The following is a 27,245-nucleotide window of genomic DNA, read 5'->3' as shown; positions in this document are numbered from 1 at the left end:
TGGATCCCATGACTAAAGAGTTTAATCAATTATTCACGTACTGTTGGAGCTTCAAGCTACAGGTTCATAAAGTCCCCTTGGTAGCTCAATGGATTCAAGTTGAGAATCAGTTCTTGGGATTGATTTGAAATGTTCAAATTGACATGAGGAAATTCAATTATATATGATATAATTGGTGTGATGTATGAGATACATCAAGTGGAGGATTAATATAAATATGATTTACATTAAATACCATGAAACAGAAAAAGAACTATGGTTTATATGTTTCATGAGATGAAATATTAAAACTATAGGTTATAAATATAATATGGTAAGTTGGTTATCTTATATATTTATAATAATATTAATTATTTGATAATTATCTCTTTTTCTCTAATAACAAATTGAGTGGGAGGTTATTGGTAGTTTTATGGTAATTGTGAGATAAAAGGAAAAATGTTTTCCTAAAATAATAGAGTTATTTCAATTCGGAAAGTACTCACGGTAAAGCTATCAAGTGAAAGCGTTTCACTAAGCGATAGCTATTAGAGAGACTAAACGATCGTGGACATTAACTATACGATAGTTCACTCAGCTGGTTGTAGCTAAACGATCGTGTGGCATTGTCTTACGATAGGTTGCTATTTTCTACACGATCAAATATATCGTCTATACGATAGACAACATACCATCTACCACTTGCTTGATCGTCTATACGATTGTTGTCCTCTTGTCTCTTCCTCAAGCCAAGTTCATACAGAGCCCACAACTCCTGGATTCTCACACCGAGAATACCAAGGTAACCATTATGGTGTTATCCTCACTCAACTCGATTGATTTTGAGGTTCTAGAGGTCGTTCGTTGGGTTCGTGATAGTTGTATTCGTGTTGTGCACCGGTCATGTTGTTCGAGGGCTGTGTATTGATGTCTCGGACGCTTGGAAATTGATTGAGGGAGTCGTGAAGAATGTTTCTTCAAAGATATGCATACTCTATCCCTTGACTCTGTCTTAAAGCATGCTGTAATTTCTTGTTGTGCATGACCTGTTAGTTTTCATTCATTGACTATAATTGTTAGTGTTCAATTTCAAATGGAATTTGGAACGATCCTTCCACTACTCATGGAAATCCTCATGTTTGATTTCCTTCACCCTTGGTAACTCAATGGATTCAAGTTGAGAATCCGTTTTTGGGTTAGTTTGAAGTGTTCAAATTGACAAGAGGAAGTTTGATTATACATGATATGATTAAACCGGTTCAGTTATATATGATATAATTGATATGATGTATGAGATACATTAATTGGAGAAATTTGATATAAATATGATTTATATCAAGTAAAGGAGAAAAGAACTATGGTTTAAATGTTACATATGATGTGTTATTAAAACTATAGGTTATAAATATAATATGATAAGTTAGTTATTATATTTATTTATAATTAAAAAAATTATATGATAATTATTGCGTGAAAGAGGGAGATTATATTTAGTTTTCATAACTGAAGGATAAAATGATTTTTTTTTCTATTTGTAAGAAATCACTTCATTAAGTACACTGCTAATCGTTTAGCTCACGAGAGACTACACGACAACCTTCATGTGTTTGTCTAAACGATAGTGTACACGCGCCTTTGACTAAACGATCGTGTAAAGTTTTACTAAACGATCGCGTGGGAAGCGAGATTCACTAAACGATCATGTAAACGATCACACCTATTTTTCCTAAACGATCGTGTACCTGCTGAGTGTTACTATACGATCAAGCACAAAGTCTATATGATAGACAGTATACTCTTCCACTTGCTTGGTCGTATAGTGTGATCGTTGTTTCCTCCTTTCCTCTACTAAATCCAACTGAGCCCACACCTCCTGGATTCTCACTCCGAGAATACCAAGGTTACTGAGTGGTGTTGTCCGAGAGGTTACTTGTTCATGATTGACCAGACGATTGGGTAGGCGATTGTAGAGACAGCGAGAGGTTGCTGGTCCAAGTTTTCACGAGAGCGAGAGATCTATGGAAGAAGTGTTCTTTAAAGGTAAGTCTCTCACTCCTTTTGTATTTAATTTCTAAAGCATGTTGTAATTTGTTAGAAAATGCATAACTAGTTTGTATGTTTGTGAATGATTGTAATTCTGTCACAATGAATTTGGATCGATCGTGCTTCCGCTCATGGGTTCTCTTTGATAAGAGTTCCTTAAATTGTATTGTATTTTGTTTATTACCGCATTGCTGCAGAATTGAAGAAAACACTTCAGAAGAGATTCCAAAATAAAAGACACTTGACTATGCTCATCCATGACCGCACCATTCATTTCGGCAACATTGAAATGGACCATCAGGTGGAGCACATGTTCTCTCACTGATTGGTTCTCTTTCATGCTCACATTGTACTTGAGGGTCTCGTGCCGGATCTGAGCGAACGGTTGTCCAAACATCTCCTAGTAGGGACTCTGATTTGACGTGTAGTCATCATTGTCTCATGCTTCTTGGTAAGAACGTCAGACAGACTTGCCAAAATGTAGACTCGAGCCTTGTCAATGGCCTTCATCCAACGGTCATAAGCATCTTTCAATGCTTGAGATGCATTTTGAGTGGGGACTGGAGAACATTCCTCTGCATGATAAACAACAAATCATCAACAACCAGAATTGTATTCAGGTTAGATTTCCATGTCGCATAGTTTTCACAGTTAATTTCTCATTTTTTAGCAAAGATATGATTGTGGAAAACATGTTGAAACATATAACAATCAATTGACTTTATTAGTTATCTTTGTCATAACCCATTACTTAATTATCTAATCGATTTAGAAAAAACACATATAATCATATAACACTAGTTAAACTATTGATTTTAGTTTTTGCAACGATACTTCAAAGGTTTAGAGCAATAGCCACCAAAGGGTGGTAAGCTACTCCTCCTCTATATTGAGAAAATCTCAGCCAATCATCAATATTAGAATAACTCTTATTCCTATAGTTTTTTAGCTGTCGTTCTTTCAATCAAAGATTCATTAACTAGATTCATTAATTAACTTAATTCATCTCGTAAGTGTGACCCTCCCATTTTTAAATCCCAAAGATATGTTTCAAGAGGCTACCGAAGGGAAAGACAACTATTGAAGATTAACCTAAGAAATTCTATCCATTGCTAGAGTTTTCGTTTTTCCGACCCCTATGTTGAGGCCTTTCGAAGGGATGGTCGCTCTAGGACGACATGCAGACGAGCCATAGGAATCTCACGGTGCAACCTAATGGAGGAGACCATGGGATACGTTGACACGCGTCCCTCTCCCACTTACTATGAACACTTTTCTCATTCACATTGTTATTGACTTATGCAAACACTTTCCAAAGGGAGGTCATGCCCAGGGCGACACGAACTAGCATGGATCTCATGGTGTGAACTCTTGGGGATGTGAGAGCTGAAATTTGATATATCATATATACCAACTTTCTCCCACTAAAGTATTCTAATATTTTATTAAGATTTTATTATACTTAGTTAAAGCCCAGCTAACGAATTTATCTAAGTAATTTAAATTTGCTCAATATAACATTTATATTGAATAATTTAACAATACTTGATTTCATTTATTAAACTCTTTTAATAAAATCAATAATTTATTTCATGCTTATAAAATATTTGCCCAATTCACCTTTCAGGTCGATTCCCAGGTGGAGATGTTCTAATTCCATCAACTTAAATACCTCCTCTTAGATAGAACCTTCCTTAGACAAAAGTCACTTATGGACAATTATTTTATAAATTTAATCTTTTATTGAAATTCATTTTAATTCTATTAAAACAAATTTAAAAAGATTACCTATTCCTAATCCCATTAGAAATAATAGATCAATTTTAAACCATTTAAAATAATTTGGACATATGATGCAATCTAGATTTAATCTATCTCATTAATACTATAACTTTTTATAAATTAATGAATTATTAAATCTATAAAAACTTTAAGCATTCACATACATCATTCCACTATTTATTAGAGCAATTTAATGTATAGTATGATGCATGAACATGCTTAGGTTAGTCATACATCACTAACATAACACTTATATTATGATGCATGAGCATGCCAATTCAATCATGCATCTATAAAATATAACACTTTATATTTAATTATGATGCATGTACATGTTTTCTAAGATGGGTATTTTTGAATCTATATGACATACAATATGTAATATGAATTCAAAAAATAATAATAGTAATATATCCATCCAATGCATAATTAAATTAAACAAAAAAAAAATTGGACCGATTTTGGCACCCTAAAACAAAATTAATTGATTAAATTAATATAGCTATTATATTAGTTTAATTAATTAATAATAGATTTAAAAATTACAAAAAAAATTAGGTTAAATCAGTAGCTGAAAACGTCCCGCGCGCGCCGCTTTTGCTTCGTCCAAACTTGGAGTATTGCAATTCTGCGATCGCAACGCATTGCCTCTACCTTTCAGCGTTGCGACGCTGATCGACAGAACACTCCTATTCTGCATGTTTTTAGCTCCAAACTCATCCTGGATGTCTTCTTTTCTTCCCGATCTCTTCAGCAACCGTTACTCTATTGATCGACATGGACTTACAGACTCGAAGCAAGAATTAAATTGCCTATACAATGGGCCCTTACAATTTAATCAAATTAAAAAGTAATCTAGTGTCAAAATCGAAAACATCTAATTTTGTAAACCAACATTCAAACATTCATAATGAAGAATATGAAAACCCACCTTTAAACGATTTTGTTTCGAAAAATATGAAAAGAAGATGTAAGGAATTAGCTTTGATACCAATTGAAAGGGGATCGAATCCCACGTTTTGTGAGAATGCCTTGCATCCTGCAATTCGATTTTCATTAAACAAAAACATTATACAAAACATAATATGTAAACATATAAATTAACATGTATTAGGGCAAGATTAGAACAATTCTTACCTTTGTAGATTCCCAAGTGCCACGAACAACCCTTTTCTAGTTCCAACGAACGGATCTCCAATGATTTTGATCACGAACAATTTCTTGAACAATCTTAAACACTACACGAGAGGGATAGGTAGTATCCAACTATTGAGAGGGGGAGAGGAGAAAAGGGTTTTGGAGAATAGAAATGATTTTCTTTATGGCTTAGGAAAAAAGTTATGCATGTGTTGTGTGTTTCAGTGTGTCTTCCCAAAGGGTCGTAGAGAGGTCTTTTCAAGCCCTTTTCCTATTTTTTTTTCCATTTTCTATAATTAATTAAATAACACCTATTTAATCAATTAGCCCATTTAATTAAATAACACTTAATTAATTAGTCCAATTAAATAACACTTATTTAATTTTAATTTTCCCAATAATTAAATAACTATTTATACATTAAACCCAATTTAATGTATATATTTAATTATCATATACATCTTATGTATATGTGCAAAATCTCTCTATTAATTAATTCTTTGTGAATCTAATTCACTTGAATTAATTAATTTGAATATTATTCAATTATCACTTTCCAATTTAATTATAGATCATATCCACATTTATATATTAATCATATTAACATAGTTTCCTTAAATTAATTTGAACAATTCAAATTATTCCTTTTAAGTATCCTCTAGTGAGCTAACAAGAGGATTTGGTAGACTTATAAATTAGAAGCTCCAACGATATGAGATTATTTGGCTAAACTCATCAGCCAAATTGATCAATATTCGTTAACTGTGAGTACACTCTACTAAAGACCCACAACTGCATTCTTCTCATTACATATATATTTATGTGTCCACGGATATAGACCAATACCAGTACGTTAGTCCTTCACGAGTGTTCATAACTCCAACTGGGTCAAATTACCATTTTACTCTTGGGTTACCTCTGACTCCTTAAGTATCATGCTCCTCTAATGAACAACTTGTTTATGGTCCAACCAATAAATAGAAATCTCTCTCAAGTCAACGAGAGGGTAGGACCCTTTGTTCAAGTCCCGGAGACACCACTTAAGGGAAAATTCATCTACTTACCCTTAAGGCGGGAATGAGTAAATTCCATCTTGTATTATTATGTTCTTAGTTTCCCATTCGGTCTTGTCCCTAAAATGATAGGAATATTGGTAGACAAACTGGTCACCCTCACCCATGCAAATCAAAGGACATTCCCTCATGAACATGAGTTCATAATATACTCAAGATTAAGACTAAATTGCCTAGGTCATCCTATTAAAATAGAAACCTGACTAGTCAACAGTGTTACATTTAGTGGTTACTATTTCGCGATCCAATCTTATGCAAACTCATTGCATAGGATATCTCTACCCGTGTGTCACCTACACAAGCGCATTGGATCATTACATTTGTATCAAATACAAAGTGTTTCGTATCCATAGTGTTACGAGGATAAGGTACCCAACCTTATCCCTATACTATAGACCCTTTAGGCTGTATCTTGAACATTGATTCCTGTAAGTGTCCATATATAGTTCAAGACTTATAAGACAACCTTGGATGTTAGTTTATTGGATTTAGAATTATTAAAAGAAAATAAACAACAATACAAACAATAACATTGATTGATTTAACATTCATAACTCTTTATTGATGATGGTCAATTAATAACATTTACTATCTACGAGTTTTAGGGCATAAAACGCAACACTAAGAACACTTAAGACAAGGTGATGCAATTACGACCAAGGTATGTGATAATCGATGATGGGGTCTAAGTGATTGCAAGATCTATGCGATGATGATAAAGCTAAGCATTATGGTTAATCACCGCAGTTAGTAGACTAAGTGGCAACCTTAGAGATTCTAAGTTAAGGATTAGCATGCCAAGTGGCATTTAGTCGAGATTAGCTCCCATACAAGCTCAAGTATAAATAAGGCTTGCAAAGAAGAAATCAGTTTTGCCAAATTTTGTTTACACCTACCAAGAAATGTGAGTGCTTATGAAGCTTTGAAGGAACTAAGGGGTTATTGAACAGGTTTGAAGGGACTTGAAGTTTGGCAGCTCAAATTAAGAAGAATTAATGCTCAGATTCTAAGGTAATCATGTTAAAAGTTTTGAACATATTCTTGGAAAAAAAATTATTTTATTGTTAGCTGGAATTAAAGATATAAGGTTTAAAATATTGGAACCTGAAATGATGCATGGATGAATAAGTAGGCAGCTGCAAACAAAGAATAAGCACGCAACCGACTTGCCAAGATATGTGGCAATACACACAGGCATGAATAAAGCATGCGAAGTTTGATTAATGCATAGACACAAAGGCATGTCCTCGAGACCATTAAGCACCCAATAGAGAGGGTAGCCAGTCTTAGACCAAGAGGAAGGTGAAATGGCTAAGTTAAATGATGCGATGAACTCAGTCATGATGCGATAAGTTTTGTATATGCGATAATGTTAAGTTAACTGTTATGTTAAGCTTAAAAGGGATCTAATGATATTGACCAAGGGAAAATTTCTTATTATAGGGCAGGCGCAAGTGGGAGAGGCTTACAAACCCCTTGGATAAGTAGCTTAAGACAGTGAGTGACTAATTTTCAAAATATTCGCTAAGTATTTCACTTATGAATTTTCAACGCATAGTCAACTTTATCTTGATTTTTCCAATGCATAGTTGTTTTAGTCATGATGTTTCATTGCATGCTTTAAGTAAAAGGAGTATGAATGCATGTTAATGATTTAAAGATGGTTTTTACACATAATTTCCATGCGCCCCACTTGAGTTTTATATCATGATTTAGCATTTAAAATGAGCTATTTACTGATTCACTTAAATATGATGATGAGTATGATGTTTATGGTATTAATGTAAATATTTTCTAAGTAGAACCTACTCCTAAGCATTTGGTACCGAATGTATGGTAAGATACCTAGTTATATGGCGATCCTTGCTATCGAAGGTAAGGCAAGGTATGCGGGATTATATCCAATTCTACATGCACATAAGATCCATGTTATTAACGTTGATGAGATTGAGCAAAAGGGCGCTCTCTCACTAAAGTTATTAGGGATTGCACAAAAGGGTTCTCCCACATGTTCAGGCAAGGGAATAGATGAGTTTTACAGGAAATGTTGATGAGTTTTAATTCAAGGTTTACATGCCATGATTTCCCTATTTTAAATTCTTATTTCTGAACCATGGAATGTGAATGTAAATATTTTACTATTAACATGTTTAAATCATGAGTTAATGAAAGTATATTTACTTTAAAGAAGTCACTCAATGGGCATTTAAAGCTCACTCTTTTTAATGTTTTTCTCCCCAGGTAGCGACCAACGTTCTAAAGCCTAGTGGTTCCGCAAGTTAGTCATTACTCAAGAATCATAGAAGGCTTGAATTTTAGGTGGTCTACTAAGTCCTGTTAAAACCCTTGTTTTATATGTACATGCGATGGGAACATGGTAGAACTTATATCGAACTGCTATTGTAAACAGGTCTAGTCTTCCTGAAATTGTTATGTATGTTGGAGCTGTTTGTTTTATTAGTTGTAGTCATTATGCCTTGAGCTATTGCAATGGTTATGTATTAAGTTTTGAATAATTATAACTGCTAATCAGGGTTAACAGAAGCCTAGGTCATAGGTTTACAGGAGTATGTTGGGCAGTAGTTGTCATAAGAGGGTTGACAACTGTTGTCTTCACATTTTTTTCTTAGATTAAGAGGGTAATTCGGGAATGGGTGTGACATTTTCTTTATTTAATGTGAAGTAGACACTAGTTAGTGTTAAATTGTGATTTTTTTTACATCTCTTATGTTGTCTTCACATCTCTTCTTGGATTAAGAGGGTAATCTAAGAAAGGTGTGACATTTTCTTTATTTAATGTGAAGTAAACATTAGTTAGAGATAAATTGTGATTTTTTTAAAAGGTATTTGTTTCCTTAAAAAGTAGATATTAGTTAGAGATAAAATGTCATTTCATTTTTTTTATTTCCTTTATGTGATTTTTTTTTTAAAAAAAATTATTTAACATGAAATAGATATTAGTTAGAGATCAAACATGATTTTTTTTTTCTATTTTCATTATGATCGATGATTTGATTATATTCTTAATCTCAAACTTTAATTTAAACCAATATATATTTTTTGAATTTCGTGATAATTCTTTATTATTTTATAAAAACTTTTTTATTGGATGATTTGATTACACTGCTACTTTTAAACTTCAAATTAAACCAAGATAATTATTTTTATTTTTCGTTATAAGAATCTCTTAGTTAGGTTTTTTTTAATGATTTGATTATCTTGTTAATTTCAAACTTTGATTTAAACCAAAATTTTTTTCTAAAAAATATCTTGATAACTTTTTTAAATTTCGTGATAACTTTTTTATTCTCTTAATTTTAAACTTTAATTTAAAGCAAAGTATTATTTTTTTTTATATATAATCTTATCTATATTAATTTTTTTATTTGATTTAGATGATATGATTATCTTTTTTATTTCAAACTTTAATTAAAATGAAATATTATTGTTTTTTTAATAAAATTTCATAATGTTTCTTTCTTACTTGAAAAAAGATATTTGATTATCCTCCTAATTTCATTTGTTTTCAAATATTAATTTCAACAAAGATATAATGTTTTTCTATGCAAATAGAAACCTTAAAATCTTCATCTCTATTTTCTTCTTCATTTTAAACTTTATTTCAAATTTTTATGAATTAGTGTGTACTTACAACAAATTTGAAAGAGTGAGAAAAAAAAAGGACAAGAGCATGTAAAAAAATAGTAAAAACTATTATAAACCCCTAAACTCAGGATGAGTTTACAAAAATTAAAACATAAAAAAAAACTACAAAAGCATCAAAACAATTACTCTCTTCTTGTCACTTTGTCGTCGTGCTTAAACTATGAGAAATTTATTGAATCTCAAAAGTAAGGTCTTTTCTCCACCCTCTTCTATATGTTTTACAAAATTGAAAAAATGAAAAAAAAATTTGAAAAAGAGGACATACGATAATCAAAAGAGAGAGGTGATATCTTAACAAAGAAATTAAACTTCTTAACAAAAAAAAAAAAAAACATTGGGAAAGATGTTGCTATTAACGAAATTTTTTTTAAAAGAAAAATACCTACAACAAAATCTCTACTAAAACAGAAGAATAAACCAAAAGACTTAGAGAGAGTCAGTTAATAAAATTAATTAAAAAAAAAAGAAAGAAAATGAGGAGGAGATACCTGATGGAAAACGAGAGGTTGAAATAAGCTATTTATAGAAAAAGTTTAGATATCAAATCATAATTTGATTTTTTATAAAAAGAATTTTATTTACTGTGAAGTAGATATCATTAGTGATAAAATGTGATTTTTTAAATTTTTTTTAACCTTTATTTAACTTTATATATTAGAGATAAAATGTGATTTAAAAAAAGATTTTTGTGAATACAATTTTTAACTAGAGGATAAAATACAATTTTTATAATTTTTTTCTCTTTATTTAATGTGCAGTAGATATTGATGATATTTGTCCTAAAAAAAGTTGTTTTTAATGATTTAAACATGAAATTATAAAAGATATCCAATGACCATCAACTAAAAGGGACAAAAGGAGAAATCAAATGAAATGTTTTTTTCACTATAACTCCTTTTAAATAGTAATAGAAAATATGATAGATAGATATAGATTAGAGGTTCAAATCTATCAATACTGTTGTTAAAAAAAACATATGTAATTAAATCGAATGAAAAAGAAATCACTTAAATAGAAAACTTTTAAATCTAAAATTAAATATAATGTAAACTTTGAAAATGGAATTAAAAAAATTGAATAAAGTCAACCTTTAAAAGAAAAAGAAAAAGTGGGAGGAGGAGTATTGTGAGAGAGAAGGTCATAACAGTAATTGTGACAAAGAGAAAGGGAAGAACCCTAATGTGTTTGACGTAAATACCCTCTTTTTTGTTGAAGCCGCAGAGCCTGTATTTCCCTTTCTCATCCCTCAATCTCTCTCTCCCTCTTCTGCCCTTCGTAATTCCCAATCTTCTTCACCCTTCTTCCTCTTCTCATCCCTTCTTTGCCCTTACTCCGATTTTCTTCAACTGAATTACCCGCCAAAACCTTCAAAGAACCCCCTTTTTCAAATCCCCTCCGATTCTCCAACCCTAGTCCAATCCCTCTCCCCTTCCCCGCTTCTGGGTTTTCTTCCTTTTCTTGTTTTCACCAACACCCACTTCTTCCTTTTCTAGATTTCCCCCCTTTTTATCTTCTGGGTTCTTGAATGCGGTCTCATGGGATTTGGATTTCGCTCTCTGGGTTTGTTTCAGGTGACTCTTTATTTTTAATCTCTCTATGTCATTCTGGATTTTATTAGTTCAAGTCTTTTTCCTGCTAGTTTGATGGTTGTTTTAGCTGTTGGGAATGTGTTTGGAGGTATTGCTAACTTGTAGTGTGGAGATTTAAGAGGATGGGTGTTGATATTTATTTGAAGGTTTAATTCAGAGTCGAGAAGGCTATGAATTTCTCAATTTACTGTTATCTTTGTTCCATATTAGATAACTGTTTTGTTGGTAACATCATGATTCATGTGTGAAAGTTTCTCTCTCTCTCCCTCTCTCTCTCTCTCTCTCTCTCCCTCTCTCTCTCTCTCTACCTGTCTTTCCAATTGTATTCCATTAAGGATTTTAGCAGTTCAAGACTTCAGTTGCTATTTTAATGGCTGTTTGAGCTGTTGGGAACTTATTTCAAGCTGTGAGTAGCTGGTAGTGCTGAGATTTGTCTTAAAGGATAGTTCCAGTTAAATTGAGGGAAGAGAAAGTTATGTAGCTCTAAATGTGCTATAATCTTTATGTTCTTATTTGATGATTGTTTTTTTGGTAATCGTCATGATTCTTGTATGAAATGTGTCCTCTGGGTTTTTTTTTTTTTTTTTTGGGTGATTCCCTCTCTTTTTCACTCCTTCTGTCTAATTATGTGGGGTGGAAGATTTTTTCAGTTCATGTCTTTTAAGTGCTCTAATTTAATGGTTGTTTTCAGAAAATGCTTCAACTAAGGGTAATTGGTATTGTTGTGGTTCGTTTAGGAGGGTGGCTATAGATTTTTGTTGAAGTCTATTATGGGGTGTGGGGGGGAGCCGTTTTCCTATTTGAGTGTATTTGTAAATTTATACATTGGTAATGATAGATCTTTAACTTTTCTCTCGGTTTATTTTCCTTTTGTTTTCGATGCTTTAAGATTGCAGATTCTCGATGTTTAATTCTCGTTATGTTTTTTCTTAGAATATTGAAAAATATGTGGATTGGGCGGATTTGTACCCCAGGACATTTGAGAGGTACAAGAGATGTCTTAACTGTTGGGTTATGCTCATATTGACAATGTTTGATTCTTCACATTAATTATTCAGAGGCACGATAATTCCTTAAAGACATCTGAGTTTAGTTTCTAACGGCTTCCAATTTGTTCAAACATCTATTTCCGTCACAAAATAACCCGGGGTATCAAATTTTGGAGAAGCTAGGGTCTCATGTTGTCTGTTATCTTATGAGAGAATTTAGAATTTTGCTATGTTTTTCGATGTATGTGTTGGTGCTTATAATATTGAGACAGGTTATTTAGTACGTGATGTGTTTTCTCAAGTATTGCATGTCATTACTCTTAGCAGGTGTGGCATGATAGAGTTCAGGTGTATTCTGGCCATTAAACTTGTAGCTGCTTTTGTGGACTGTGGAGCATTTCTTTTGTTCAAGTGATTTTCTTTTTCGATTTCAATGGCAAACCATGACCTGATACTGGGACAAAACCACAATTTAGCTCTGGGGCAGAACCAACAGTTGATGTTAGGTCACAATCATAATATGGGTCTTGGGCAGGGTCACAGTTTGGACCTAGGACAAGCACATGAGCATCATCTGGGTTTGGGACCAAACCATGACCACGAGTTGGGTTTGGGACATGGCCACGATCATACTGAGGGGTTGGTACATTCCCATGATCATGAGGGTTTGGGACACGCCCACGATCATGAGTTGGGTTTGGGGCAAAGTCATGACCAAGGAGGGGACAACGATCACAATTATGCGCATGAAAGTGATTTAGCTATGGATAGGAAGCCTGATCAAGTTGGCCATCAGTTGTCTCTTCCTATACAGGGTCACGAGTTAGCTTTGTCTGATAACAACCAGTTAGCTGTTTCAGAAAGTCAAGAACTTGATGACAACCTTGAATTAGCTGTGGATCAGAATGACGATTTGGCAATTCAAACTGTTGATGATTTGACAAGCCAGTCTCAAATGATGGTTTCAACCCCTTCTGTGCTTCAGGCTCGAACAGTCATGGCAGCTCCCACTTATGAGTTGTCAGTTGGACAAGAGTTCCCTGATGTTAAGAGTTGTAGGAGGGCACTTAGGGACACTGCTATTGCCTTGCACTTTGAAGTGCAAACCATCAAATCTGATAAAACTCGCTTTACGGCCAAATGTGCTGCAGAGGGATGCCCATGGCGTATTCATGCTGCAAAGCTCCCAGGTGTTCCAACATTCACAATTAGGACAATTCATGACACTCATACATGTGGTGGGATTAATCATCTTGGCCACCAGCAAGCCTCTGTTCAGTGGGTTGCTAGCTCCATGGAGCAACGATTACGAGAGAATCCGAATTATAAGCCAAAGGAGATACTTGAGGAGATTCACCGTGTACATGGAATTACCTTATCATACAAGCAAGCTTGGAGGGGCAAGGAGCGTATCATGGCTGCTATGCGAGGTTCATTTGAAGAAGGATATCGCTTACTTCCACAGTATTGTGAACAGGTTAAGAGAACAAACCCAGGAAGCATTGCATCGGTTTATGGAAATGCAACCGATAACTGCTTCCAACGGCTCTTCATATCTTTTCAGGCATCGATTTATGGCTTTTTGAATGCTTGTCGGCCTTTACTTGGGCTGGATAGAACATATTTGAAAAGCAAATATCTTGGTACTCTACTTCTTGCCACTGGGTTTGATGGTGATGGTGCTCTGTTCCCTCTGGCCTTTGGTGTTGTTGATGAGGAGAATGATGAAAATTGGATGTGGTTTCTGTCTGAGCTTCATAACCTGCTTGAGATAAATACCGAAAACATGCCGAGACTTACAATCTTATCCGACAGGCTAAAATGCATCGTGGATGGAGTGGAAGCGAATTTTCCAACTGCTTTCCATGGGTTTTGCATGAGGCATTTGAGTGAAAGCTTCCGTAAAGAGTTCAATAATCCAATGCTTGGCAAACTTCTTTGGGATGCTGCATATGCTCTCACAGTAATTGAATTTGAAGCAAAAGTACTGGAAATCGAAGAGATGTCACAAGATGCTGGATACTGGATTCGACGAATTCCCCCTCGTCTATGGGCTACAGCTTACTTTGAGGGGACGAGGTTTGGGCATTTGACTGCAAACATCATTGAATCCTTAAACAGTTGGATTGCAGAAGCCTCTGGGCTTCCTATTATTCAAATGATGGAGTGCATTAGGAGGCAGCTAATGACATGGTTCAATGAAAGACGTGAGACCAGCATGCAGTGGACATCAATACTAGTGCCTACTGCTGAGAGGCGTGTTGCCGAGGCTCTTGAACATGCACGTACCTACCAAGTGCTTCGAGCAAATGAAGCTGAATTCGAAGTCATATCACATGAAGGAACAAACATCGTGGACATTCGTAACCGATGCTGCCTTTGTCGGGGCTGGCAGCTGTACGGCCTGCCATGTGCTCACGCTGTGGCAGCTCTTCTATCCTGCAGGCAAAACGTTCATAGATTCACAGAGAGTTGTTTCACAGTCGCAACGTATCGGAAGACATACTCACAGACCATTCATCCAATCCCTGACAAATCTTTATGGAAGGAATTATCAGAGAACGATCCAAATGCAAACAAAGCTCTAGAGGTCATAATAAACCCTCCAAAATCACTGAGGCCTCCAGGACGACCACGAAAAAGGAGAGTTCGAGCAGAAGACCGTGGACGCGTGAAACGTGTTGTTCATTGTAGCCGGTGCAACCAGACAGGGCACTTTAGAACAACATGTGCAGCACCCATTTAGGTAGTGTCTTTCTTTTTTTTTTTTTTTTTTTTTACAATTGAACCTGGGGTTGGTCAATACATGTATGTGGAAATGAATTATTTACTGCTTAATTAGTGGTGTTAATTAGATTACTTAGTAGTATGTCATCATCAATTTTACTTGGATTCCAAGTGAGTCGACTAATAGTGTTGTGTTCATATTCATATCAATAATTTAACTATTCAATATTTTAGGACCCTTCCCTGCCTCCTTTCCTTTTATTTATTTCTGGAAACATGAAAAATTGTCTGGGAAGTCTCTTTGATGCGTTTTAACTTGGAAGGTGACGCACTTCGCAAACCAAAGTTGAAAAATGAAGGAAAGTTTACTTTTGGTGTGTAGTTTTCAGGTTTGTTTTCTTATGCATTTTTCTCTCTAGATTTTCTTCTTTGCAAAAAGAAATATAATATTAAAATAATAACTTTTTGGGTCGTTTTCAAATAAAGAAAAATGAATCAATCTATTTGCAAATATAACAAAATTTCACTATCTATTAGTGGTAAATTGCAATTGACATCTATCACTGCAGTCTATCGTAATCTTTTATTGATAAGTAGTGACATTTTGCTATATTTAAATATACTCTCAGTAGTTTTACTCTACAAAACAATAACATGTGATTATTGTAATAAAGAAAACTAGTTTTAAAACAACAAGTCCTTGGTAGCGAACCCTCAAAATGAGGTGGGAAATCCGTGATTAGATGAAAATGGGATTGTGAGCGGGAATAAAAAATTCTCTTTAGGCTAAATGGGGGCAACAAAATTTATCACAAGTTCTAAACTTCATTAAGATTTTTTTTTATACTAGATTTTCACACGTGCATTATACGTAGCTATTTACAATGAATTATCTCCATATTATATTTATAAAAATTATCTAGGACCTATTGATTGTTCTAAAATTAGTAATATATTTCTGTGGTTGAATATATTATGAATGAAGAAATTATATATTGGTAAATGAAATTAATAACGTTGAACCAATGAAAGTTGGACGCATGAATACATAGTGCATGTGAACTTTGGACATAAATTTGTATGTTGAATTAGATGGCAGTAAATTTTTAATATAATTCATTTGCATGAGTATAATAAAGTTCTTATTTTATATCTTTATAGTATATACAAACGCCACAATGATATTAATCTATAAACATACAAACAATTAGGCACAATTATGGAGAAATTTACGCCCTTTTCCATAACATTCTCGTTTCCGATTTTCGTTTTCCTATTTCTTATTTCTTGTTTCCTAATTTTTAAAAATTAGAAACATAGATATATGTTTGTTAACTATTATTATTTCTTATTCCATGAAAAAAAAAACAAAAGAACGAAAGAACAAAAAACAAAAAACAAAAAACAAAAACTTACTTGATAACTAATTCTTGTTTCGGGTTCTTTTTTAATATATTTTTTTTCCTTATTTTATAATTTAAATATAATTTACTTTATTATAAAAAATTATTTAAAGTTTACGTTATCTAATTTAGATAATTTCGGATACAAAATTAACAACAATATAATTGTTTATATCCTTTAAATGTTATCCAAATTTTATTTGCAATATTATTTATCACTCGATTCATTCGACTTAAAGGATGACAACTCAAATTCAATTCATTTATATTTTTTTTAATTTTGTAATTGAAAAATACTACATTTTAAATGTAAAAATTATATATTGCAAAATTCGAATAATATATAAATATACTTATTGACTTTTTTTTTTTAAATTCAAATTAAAATAATATATAAATATTCCTATTGAAAAATTTCAGGATTTAAATTTAAAATTGGAAAATTTTCAAAAATAGAAAAATAAAGAAAATTATTTATACAAATATCAAAATTAATTATTTTAGACTTCTATCAATTTCTGTCACCGATAGACATTGATAGACTTCTATTAATCTTGATCAATGATAGACTTCTGACAGTTTCTATCAATGATAGACGCTAATAGAAGTTTATCAGTATTGTTCGTTGCTATCGTGAAATGCTCTAGGAGTGTATTGTATAAAATAAATTGGAGAAATAAGTTCTAATTATAAGTGATGCATTTAAGTAATTGTAACGCGTTGGGCCGTTATTTATATGCACAGAACACACACAACTCCTAATAATGACGTTCAAGTTTTCCTAAACTATACCCAAGTATAAATCTAATTTAGGTTCCTGGTAAGTCCAGGGTCGATCTCAGGGATTCAGTTAACCAAACGCAGACCTTGCGTTGTATCTACAGTAGGGGTTTTCCTAAATGAATATGAGAAATGTATTATTTACACTAACTTGCTGTGCCTGTGCAGGAGAATATAAAAGAGTTGAGTAGTGAATGATGGTTCATGCGAAAATGGAATTTAAGGTAGGTGGACGCGTCGATCTAAGATGAATGTACACAACTAAGATGTGATGTGGATGAGATGGGATGATTTGCTTATCTGTTTGTTTATGCGTTAGACTTTATTCAACACTTCTCAATGCAAATAACATGCAAAGCCTATCTCTAGGATGCATGCATCTTACACAAAATGTAGGAAATACCAGTAAGTCTATCTCTAGCTGTCCTAGCCGTTCTACTTGATGCGGCTTAGTTATTCTTTCGAACAATCTAAGTTAAGGATGCTTTTACCAAGTTGTCAAGTTGGCTTGAGCATTAGAATGAAGTTGTGCATAAAGTATTAATGCATTCAACATAAACAAGAAATAAACAATAGAAAGTATAAGGGATCAAATATATGAATTTTATAAAGAAACAAGGAGTCTTTACAAAAAAAAAATAATATTCAATCGAATGGAATGAAAGCGATAAATAAGAAGGAAACTAAGTCAAGCCAAAGAATACAATCTCTTGTAGTTCTCTGGCTCAATCTCGTTGTGTACAATCACTTGTATAGGAAGTGGACGGAGTTTCTTTCTCAAGAGTGGCATCTCCGCTCCCTGACTGGCGGTGGTGGTGGTTCTCAACCCTTTTGATCGTCTCAACACCACAGCACAACTTCTACAGAACTAAGACTATAACTACAATTTACAGAGAGTAAGGATCTTGATAATTTTCGAACTTCTTAACTCTGGAGGGACTTCATCTATTTATAGGCATTGATCACGTCCACTTGGTGAATGGGCAGCATTAAAGTCCATGCCCTGGTCATTATTAAAGTCCATGCCCTGGTTGGCCGCCTGACTCTTGGAAGCTTTTCAGACGTCGCCTACTGCTTGGAAGCTTTTTAGACGCCGCCTACTACTTGGAAGCTTTTCAGACGCCGTCTGTTACTTGGAAGCTTTTTAGACACCCATACGTGCCCATACTTGCAAGTGGTGATGTGACACAATCCGCCTAGAGCAATGAATCTTTTTTGCGTTGAACTCTCTCCGACGCATGGCCCATGCGTTAGAGCTTTTCCTGCGGCACTTGTCTAATGCGTTAATGTTAATCCTTGCATTGAAATCCTGCAATACAGTGCGTTAGTGCCGCGATATTTAGTAATAAAACTTCTTTTGCATGAGTTTGCTGATGTTTGAATACATCCATGCGTTTCTACTAAAAATGAGGAGAGTTTATCATTAAAAACCTTAGTTGTTCTAACGTAAGAGCAAAAATGACTTGTATTTCTACAAGTTATAACCACCCCCAAATTTGAACAATGCTTGTCCTCAAGCATTCCAAAATAATTCTTTGTTATCTCCTTTGTCTTAAGTGTGCAGAGTTCGCCTTTCATCATATTCAGTCATAAACTTGAGATAAGAGTTTGAAAAATATAACTCAGATTGACTCTTTTCTTAAAAGGACTAATGTTTAATTTCAGGTGCAGCGGGCCTTTTATCACAACTCCTTTCATTTCTTAAAACATTCCCATCTTTTCTAAACCAGCAATGCGTTAGATGCTCTTTGTAAAATAAATGTCGGATAAAAAGAAAAAAAATTATGAACTTACTTACCCATGCATTGTTCCAGGTATCCCACTTTCGTTTTGGCTTGCCCCCACGGGTGTCATGCGAGCATCCAACTATGGGTGAGAACCCTTCACAACTAAACTCATATCTAATATTCGTGCGTTTCAAGAGAATTTATTTTTCAGACTAGATAGAGGAGTTATATGGGACGCGTTGGTCTAGGAGACTTAACTTTATTTTGGCTTGCCCCCACCGGTGTCATGCAAGCATCCAACTATGGCTAAGTGCCTGTTCCAACTAAACTCATGCCATTTAAGGTTTTTTTTTTTCTTTTGAAGTAATGACAGAGGAGTTGCGTTTAACATTCTTCTTATTTTGTTCCCTTTTCTTCATGATGTATTCATTTGATGCGTCTTAACTCGGATTTTCCTCATCCCCAAATTTGGAGATGAGCTATACTCATCCCAAATTTGGAAACGAGTTAAATCCTCATTGCTAAAAGAGAAACAAAATTTCAAAAGGCTTTGAGAATCTGAAAGGAGTTCAAGACTTAAACCTTGCATGCATTAAAAGGTAAACTTAATCTTTTTAGAGAAGTTCAAGCCCTGCTGATTTTCCTAACGCCTACTCTATACTTATAGATTTCATATAGTTGATATCATTGAGGTTAGGTCAAGCACAAGATTTAGAAAATATCCAAAGAACAAAAATCAAGTATGCCAAGGTCAAACGCAAGGAGCAAAATGACAAAATTTCTCATTCATTTTCATAATTTCACATGAATTAAACAAATAAGTCAAGTAGATGCAAAAGAACAATTAAATCAAAATATACAAAAATAACCCAACACCCCAAAACTCTATTGTGCTGGCGCGTCGTCTCTGCGTTCTTCCTCAGGGTTTTCATCCATGAAGTGTAAGGGGTTTCTAAGATGAGCAGGTAGTGGAGGCAGAGCAAACATTCCAACCAAGACCTGATTGATGTATTGCGTTGTGTAAACAAATTGGTCTTGCATCCGTCTTATTTGTTGCCTTAAATAATCCCTTAGTACCCGATTCTGCTGCTGGAGACCTTCGATAGACGTGACCAGTGGTTTGAGCTGATCACTAATAAACGTTTTCAACTCGTCTAAGTTTGCGTTGCGTTAAGGTGTTGGTTCATTTCTTCCAACTGGGTCTTCAAAATTTGCTGCGTTGCTTGACCCTAGCCCAGTTGGCTAAAAAATTATTGGAGGAGGCACAAAATTGGGAATTGGACTTGATTGGGGCAAAGGAAGGGAATAAGGGATGTCCTGATCTATATGAATTGGCTCTTGATGCGTTTAATCAGGACTCCCTTCTGGCAGGGGCAATGGTGAGTTAAGGAGAGTAAGGTTGAGGGTTGAGGGTTGCGTTTCTAAATCCGGAAGTCTATGCTCAGCTTCATCTTCTCCATGCTCTGAAGCTTCATTGCTGTGTTCAACAATCAGGACGCGTTTTATTTTGAGGGTACGTTTTGATGATCAAGGCTTGGATGCCATTTCCTTGGCAGGTAAGGCAAGTTTAGGTTTGGGTTTTGGTTTAGGGGTTTTAGGTTTAGGTTGAGGGATTTTAGGTTTAGGTTGAGGGGTCTTGGACAGAGGGGTAATGATGGCTTTGGAGGCTTTGGAAGGGAGTTTCATGGGGGCTGAGGAAGGTTTCGAAACGGATGGCCGCTGGGAGGAGGTAGCTCCGTCGTGTGTGGGTTTCGTTTAGGCAAGGGTTTTGGCTATCTGAAGTAGACGACATAGTGGCTGGAGAAGCTCGAGCAATGGAAGCGAGGGAGACGGAGGGTTTGGTTTTCCTGTTTTCTCTTTTTGTTTTAGAGGGTTCGAGAGCGAAATGAAGAAGAAGAAGAGGAAGAACTTAAATCGTTGGGCCTTTTTATAGGAAGAGAGATGGTAGTGGCTGACATCAGGCGGCGCCTGACGTCTGTATTAAATGTGAAGTTGAAGGGTCGTCTTGGTTATCTAAATACTCGAGTGTTTTTTTTGTTCTCGAGACGCGTCCCTTCAACTGGGCCATGCATTAGACTTGCATCTAACGCATCCATTGTTCCAAGTTCAATCATACACAACTTTTTAAAGAAAAACAAACAAGTTTCCAAATTTTATAAAAGCAAAAACAAAGACAATCAATCTAAAAACATCCAAACAACTAAATCAACAAATTCAAACGCATCATAAAATACAAAATGCAAAAAAACAAGGGTGGGTGAAGCGTCCCTAGAATATATGGCGTTGCAAACGCGGGAACACTTCGATGCAGGCCTCAACTGCCTTCACGTAGTGCTAGAGATGACTTCTGGCGTTCCAATCCATCTTCAAAGTAAGGCTTTACTCTTTTGCCGTTTACCTTGAATGCGTTGGTGCCATCTTCTCGTGTTATTTCTACAACTTCATATGGGTAGGTTGCTTTAATGATAAAAGGTCCTGACCACCTGGATTTTAGCTTTCCTGGAAACAAATGCAGATGTGAATTGAACAATAAAACTTTTTGGCCAAAAACAAGTTCTTTCTTACTGATGCGTTGATCATGCCAACACTTTGTCTTTTCCTTGTACAGCTTGTTGTTTTCGTACGCGTTCAATCGCCACTCCTCGAGCTCGTTGAGCTGAAGTTTGCATCGAACGCCCACAGCATCCAAGTTCATGTTCAACTTCTTAACTTCCCAAAACACCCTGTGCTCCAACTCTACAGGTAAATGACAGGCTTTTCCAAATACAAGAGAGTATGGAGACATACCTATAGGAGTTTGTTAAGAAGTCCTGTATGCCCAGAGCGCCTCATCCAGCCTCTGTGCCCAATCCTTCCGCGTTGATTGACGACTTTCTCCAAGGTGGACTTGATTTCTCGATTTGATACTTCCATTTGACCATTTGTTGGTGGGTTGTAGGCAGTTGCAATCTTGTGCCTAACATTATATTTTGCAAGTAATTTGGAAATGATGCCATTAATAAAGTGTGTACCTTCGTCGCTTATCAGGGCTCTCGGCGTTCCATAGCGTGTAAAGATATTCCTGGTAAGAAACTTAGATACAGTGGACGCATCATTCCTGGCACAGGCCACTGCTTCTACCCACTTAGATACATAATCTACTGCAAGCCGGATGTATTGTTGGCCACAGGACAGGGGAAAAGGTCCCATAAAATCTATGCCCTAAACATCAAACAACTCAACTTCGAGAATATTGTTCATGGGCATTGCATCCCTTGAAGAAATATTCCCGGTGCGTTGGCAGGGGTCACATTTTCAAACAAACTCTCTTGCATCTTTAAAGAGGGTGGGCCAAAAGTATCCGCTTTGAAGGACCTTCGCTGTGGTTCTTTGCCCACCGAAATGCCCTCCGTAAGGAGAGTCATGACACTTGGCTAAGATGCGTTGTGTCTCCTCCTCCGAAACGCATCGACGCAGTATGGAGTCAGGGCCTTGTTGGTTCATCCCAAAAATAAAACTTGCTGTTATGAATTAACCGTTTCTTCTACTGAGAGTTGAAGTTCCCAGGGAATTACTTGGTGGTTAAATAATTGACTATGTCCGCATACCAAGGTTCTCTGCCTTCAACTCTAAACAGGCTTTCATCAGGAAATGCGTCCTTGATTTCACTTTCTTGGGCTTGCATTTCTTGATTCTCTAGCCTGGACAGGTGGTCAGCCACCTGATTTTCTGTTCCCTTTCTGTCCTGGATATCGATATCAAACTTCTGTAGCAGCAGCACCCATCTTATCAACCTTGGCTTTGCGTTCATTTTGCTCATTAGGAATTTAATGGCTGAATGGTCAATGTATATGATGGCTGACGCACCAACTAGGTAAGATCAAAATTTTTCAATACCAAACACTACAGCCAACATTTCTTTTTCAGTGGTGGTATAATGTTCCTGAGAGTCATTTAGTGTTTTGGATGCGTAGGAGATGGGATGTATCAAGTTACACTTCTTTTGCCCTAACATTGTTCCTATAGCCACATCACCCACGTCGCACATAAGGATAAAGCGCTACGTCCAGTCCAGTGCTATCAGTACTGGAGCTATTGTCAATGCATACTTCAAAGTTTCAAATGCGTCAGTGCAGTCTTCATTAAAGTCATAGGGCCGGTTCGTCTCTAGTAATGCGCTCAGAGGTCGCGCAATCTTAGAGAATCCTCTAATGAACCGTCTATAGAAGCCAACATGCCCTAGAAAACTTCGTAAAGTTTTAACATTCGTTAGTGGTGGAAGTTTTGCTATGACATCTATTTTGGCTTCATCTACTTTCAAGCCAGCCTTAGATTCTTTGTGACCCAAGACAATTCCTTCAGTCACCATGAAGTGACATTTCTCCCAATTCAGCACCAAGTTTGTCTCCTCGTATCGAGCGAGGACGACCTCCAAATTATCTAGGCATGACTGGAATGAGTCTCCAAAGATTGAAAAATCGTCCATGAAGACTTCAACGGTCTTTTCTAGGAAGTCAGAGAAGATGGCCATCATACATTGTTGCAATGTTCCCGGTGCATTACACAACCCAAAGGGCATGTGTCTGAATGCAAATGTTCCAAAGGGACAAGTAAACGTAGTCTTCTCCTGATCTTCCAGATCTATTAGAATCTGGTTGTAACCAGAATAACCATCGAGAAAGTAATAAAATTCTTTACTTGAAAATCTGTCAAGCATTTGATCGATGAAAGAAAGAGGGAAGTGGTCTTTATTAGTTGCTGCGTTGAGCTTCCGGTAATCCATACAGATGCGCTAGCCCATGACAGTTCTCGAGGGTATGAGTTCATTATTATTATTGACTATCACGGTCGTTCCCTCTTTCTTGGGAACACATTGGACTAGACTTACCTAACTACTGTTGGATATTGGATAAATAACTTCCGCGTCCAACCATTTTAAAATCTCCTTCTTGACCACTTCTTTCATTATGGGGTTCAACCTTCTTTGAGGCTCGATTGACCTCAAATTCCCTTCTTCCAGCCTAATCTTGTGCATGCAATAAGATGGACTTATCCCACGGATATCCTTAAGCATCCAGCCTATTGCACGCTTGTGCTTTTTCAGCATCTGTAAGAGAGATTTCTCATTAGGCTCTGTAAGATTTGCGGAAATGATCACAAGTAAAGTGTTGTTGGTTCCAAGGAATGCATATTTCAAGTGTCTAGGTAACTGTTTCAACTCGAGTTCTAGTGGTTTTTCAAGTGATGGACGCATTGGTTTTGTCCGCCGCTCACTCAGTCTTGGCGGCTCCGATTCCTTCAAGCTCTCCTCCAATGCGAGGACCTCACATATATGAGTCTCTTCTTCAGGCAACTCAGTGCTGTTTAGTTGACAATTTTCACTGTTTGGGAACTTTAATGCATTGAGCACATTAAACTTCACCTCTTCATTGTCCACGCGCATAGTTAATTTACCTTTATACACGTCAATTAAAACTTTCCCAGTAGCTAAAAAGGGGCGTCCGAGGATAATTGGTCCCTATCTGCTTCATAGTCCAAGATAATAAAGTCTGCTGGGGATATGAGATTGTAAACCTTCACTAAAACGTCTTCAATCTTCCCTTCTGGGTACTTAATTGTTCTGTCAGCGAGCTGAAGGGTGACAGAAGTAGGTTGTGCTTCGTCAATCCCCAATTTCTTAAAAATTGAAAGTGGCATGAAATTAATGTTGGCTCCTAGATCGCACAACGCATGACCCACATCCAATCCTCCTATCGAACAAGAAACTGTGAAGCTCCCAGGGTCCTTCTGCTTCTTTGGTAGATTGTTGCTTACTAACGTGTTACATTCCTGCGTTAGTGCTATCACTTCCTTCTCACTGACTCTTCTTTTCTTCGTCAAAATGTCCTTAAGAAATTTTATATATGTTGGCATCTTCTCCAAAGCCTCTATAAGTGGAATGTTGATGTGCAACTACTTTAGAAGCTCAAGAAAGCGCTTGAATTGATGTTCATCATTCTTCTTCATCAGACGCCTAGGGAATGGTGCGTTCAGCGGCACCTCAGGCCTTCCTGCGTTAGACGTACTGTTTTCTGAATGGCTTGTAGTCTTGGGCGTTCTTCCTCCCTGATCCATTGAACGTGTAATGCGTTCTTTCCAAGGACTTCTGTATCTTGGATTCATTCTTCTTTCTTCAAGAGCTCTTCCACTCCGCAACGTCACCGCGTGACATTGCTCCTTCCCATTATTGTTCCCAGATGTTTCTGTATTGCTAGGTAGAACTCTAGGCTGCCTGTTTTTCAACTCGCTTGCTACCTGCCCTACCTGGATCTCCAAGTTTCTGATAGATGACGCCTGGCTTTTCAGCAACGTGTCGTTTTGGGCTATGTACTCCTTCAATAGGTTCTCAAGTGGAGATCCTGAGCTCGACGTCTGTCCTCCTTTATTGAAGGGTTGTTGATGTTGCTGATGCATTTGTTGAAATACAGGCAGCGGTTCATTCCTTTGTTGATGGTTCGCCCCTGGGTAGTGCTCTTGCTGATTTCCTCCTGTCCAAGAAAAATTCTTATGGTTTCTCCATCCAGGATTATATGTATTAGAGAATGGGTTATTTTTTATGAAGCATACTAACTGAAGGTTTTGTGGACATTCAGCATAGGAGTGAGGATCTTTGCAGCCCACACAGCTGACCATGGGCTGCCTAAACGCCTCTACCTGATTCACCTTCTGCTGATTTGATGTGTTTCCCAACGTTATGTTCTGCAGAAGGCTGGTCATCATAGCCACTTGAGCAAAAAGTGTGGCTATTTTGTTGGCATCAACAGAATTAAAATTTTGAGATCTCGTTCTCTTGTCATTTCTTCCATCATATGTATCATCTACCCATTCCATATTGTGTTTAGTAATGCGGTCTAGTATCTCTTTAGCCTTAGTATAGGATTTTTCCATAAGTCCACCAGCCGCTGCTGCGTCTGCTGCCACCTGTGATGCTCTATTCAGTCCTCTATAAAACGTCTCCATTTGAATAGTCAGTGCATAGTTCGGGCAATTCTTGACCAGGCCCTTAAAACGCTCCCATGCGGCGCTTAAGGTCTTAGTATCTTCTTGTTTAAAGTTCATAATCTCTCGACGCCTCCTCGCGTTGGTGGTAGGTGGGAAGTATTTTTGCATAAATTTTTCCACCAACTTCTCTCAGGTAGTGATTTCACCAGGCTCTAGTGAACTCACCCATTGTTTTGTGTCATCACGCAAAGAATAGGGAAACAAGGACAGCCTGATCGCCAATGGGGTGATTCCAGGAATCACAAATGAATTACACGTTTCTAGGAAACGCTTCATATGGGCGTGAGGATCTTCACCACGACCACCCCCAAATTGTCCAACACTCTGGAGCATTTAGAGCATAATAGATTTCATTTCGAACCGGGTTCCATCCGGCGTTGGGTATATGATTCCTGGAGAGAAATCATACAGTACAGGGGACGCGTATTCCCTCATGGGACTCGTGCTGCTACTCGCCATCAGGATCGGGTTCTGTGTGACATGAGCTAGTTGCTGATTTGGTTGTTCTTCCGCCATTACTCATTGCCTACTCTATTGTCTGAGAAATTGCTGCCTTAACCTTCAACGATGGTTGGATCGGTTCCTACCCTGGAAGGTCCTTTCAATTTCGGGGTCGTATCTAAATTCAGGAGTGCTCTCCCTATTCATAAACGTTCACAAGCTTAGGTGTAGCTTGTAATACTCCCTCGACTGGAGTGTTCCACAACAGATACAAACGGAATTTCTGGTTAGTTCTTGTTTCTGAATCCTCGGCAACGACGCCAAAAACTTGTTCGTTGCTTTCATGGGATGCTCTAGGAGTGTATTGTATAAAATAAATTGGAGAAATAAGTTCTAATTATAAGTGATGCATTTAAGTAATTATAACGCGTTGGGGCGTTATTTATATGCACAGAACGCACACAACTCCTAATAATGACGTTCAAGTTTTCCTAAACTAGACCCAAGTATAAATCTAATTTAGGTTCCTGGTAAGTCCAGGGTCGATCTCAGGGATTCAGTTAACCAAACGCAGACCTTGCATTGTATCTACTGTAGGGGTTTTCCTAAATGAATATGAGAAATGTATTATTTACACTAACTTGTTGTGCCTGTGCAGGAAAATATAAAAGAGTTGAGTAGTGAATGATGGTTCATGCGAAAATGGAATTTAAGGTAGGTGAACGCGTCGATCTAAGATGAATGTACACAACTAAGATGTGATGTGGATGAGATTGGATGATTTTCTTATCTGTTTGTTTATGCGTTAGTCCTTATTCAACACTTCTCAATGCGAATTACATGCAAAGCCTATCTCTAGGATGCATGCGTCTTACACAAAATGCAGAAA

General features: G+C 36.3%; 2 protein-coding genes across 3 annotated transcripts; one reads left to right on the top strand and one right to left on the bottom strand.

The window, feature by feature from the left end:
* The first annotated feature begins 10,846 nt into the window (after positions 1-10,846).
* On the top strand, positions 10,847-15,223 carry LOC120071691 (uncharacterized). Of its 2 annotated transcripts, none has more exons than XM_039024071.2 (2): positions 10,847-11,251; positions 12,586-15,223. In XM_039024071.2, exon 2 carries the CDS (start codon positions 12,692-12,694, stop codon positions 15,002-15,004), a length of 2,313 nt encoding a protein of 770 aa, XP_038879999.1. In that variant the 5' UTR covers positions 10,847-11,251; positions 12,586-12,691; the 3' UTR covers positions 15,005-15,223. The 2 variants fall into 2 exon arrangements, with proteins under 2 accessions (XP_038879999.1, XP_038880000.1); XM_039024072.2 differs by having other exon boundaries at positions 10,901-11,251; positions 12,583-15,223.
* Positions 15,224-21,209: 5,986 nt separating this feature from the next.
* Positions 21,210-21,680, bottom strand: LOC120072035 (uncharacterized). Its single transcript, XM_039024457.1, has one exon. The coding sequence runs from the start codon at positions 21,678-21,680 to the stop codon at positions 21,210-21,212; it is 471 nt and encodes a 156-aa protein (XP_038880385.1).
* Positions 21,681-27,245: the final 5,565 nt, after the last annotated feature.

The sequence above is a fragment of the Benincasa hispida genome, chromosome 2 (assembly GCF_027475165.1).
Source record: "Benincasa hispida cultivar pf3 chromosome 2, pf3_genome.v1.1, whole genome shotgun sequence".
Taxonomy (NCBI): Eukaryota; Viridiplantae; Streptophyta; class Magnoliopsida; order Cucurbitales; family Cucurbitaceae; genus Benincasa; species Benincasa hispida.
The sequence above is the reverse complement of the archived record's forward strand: the minus strand, read 5'-3'. Positions and strand labels throughout refer to the sequence as shown.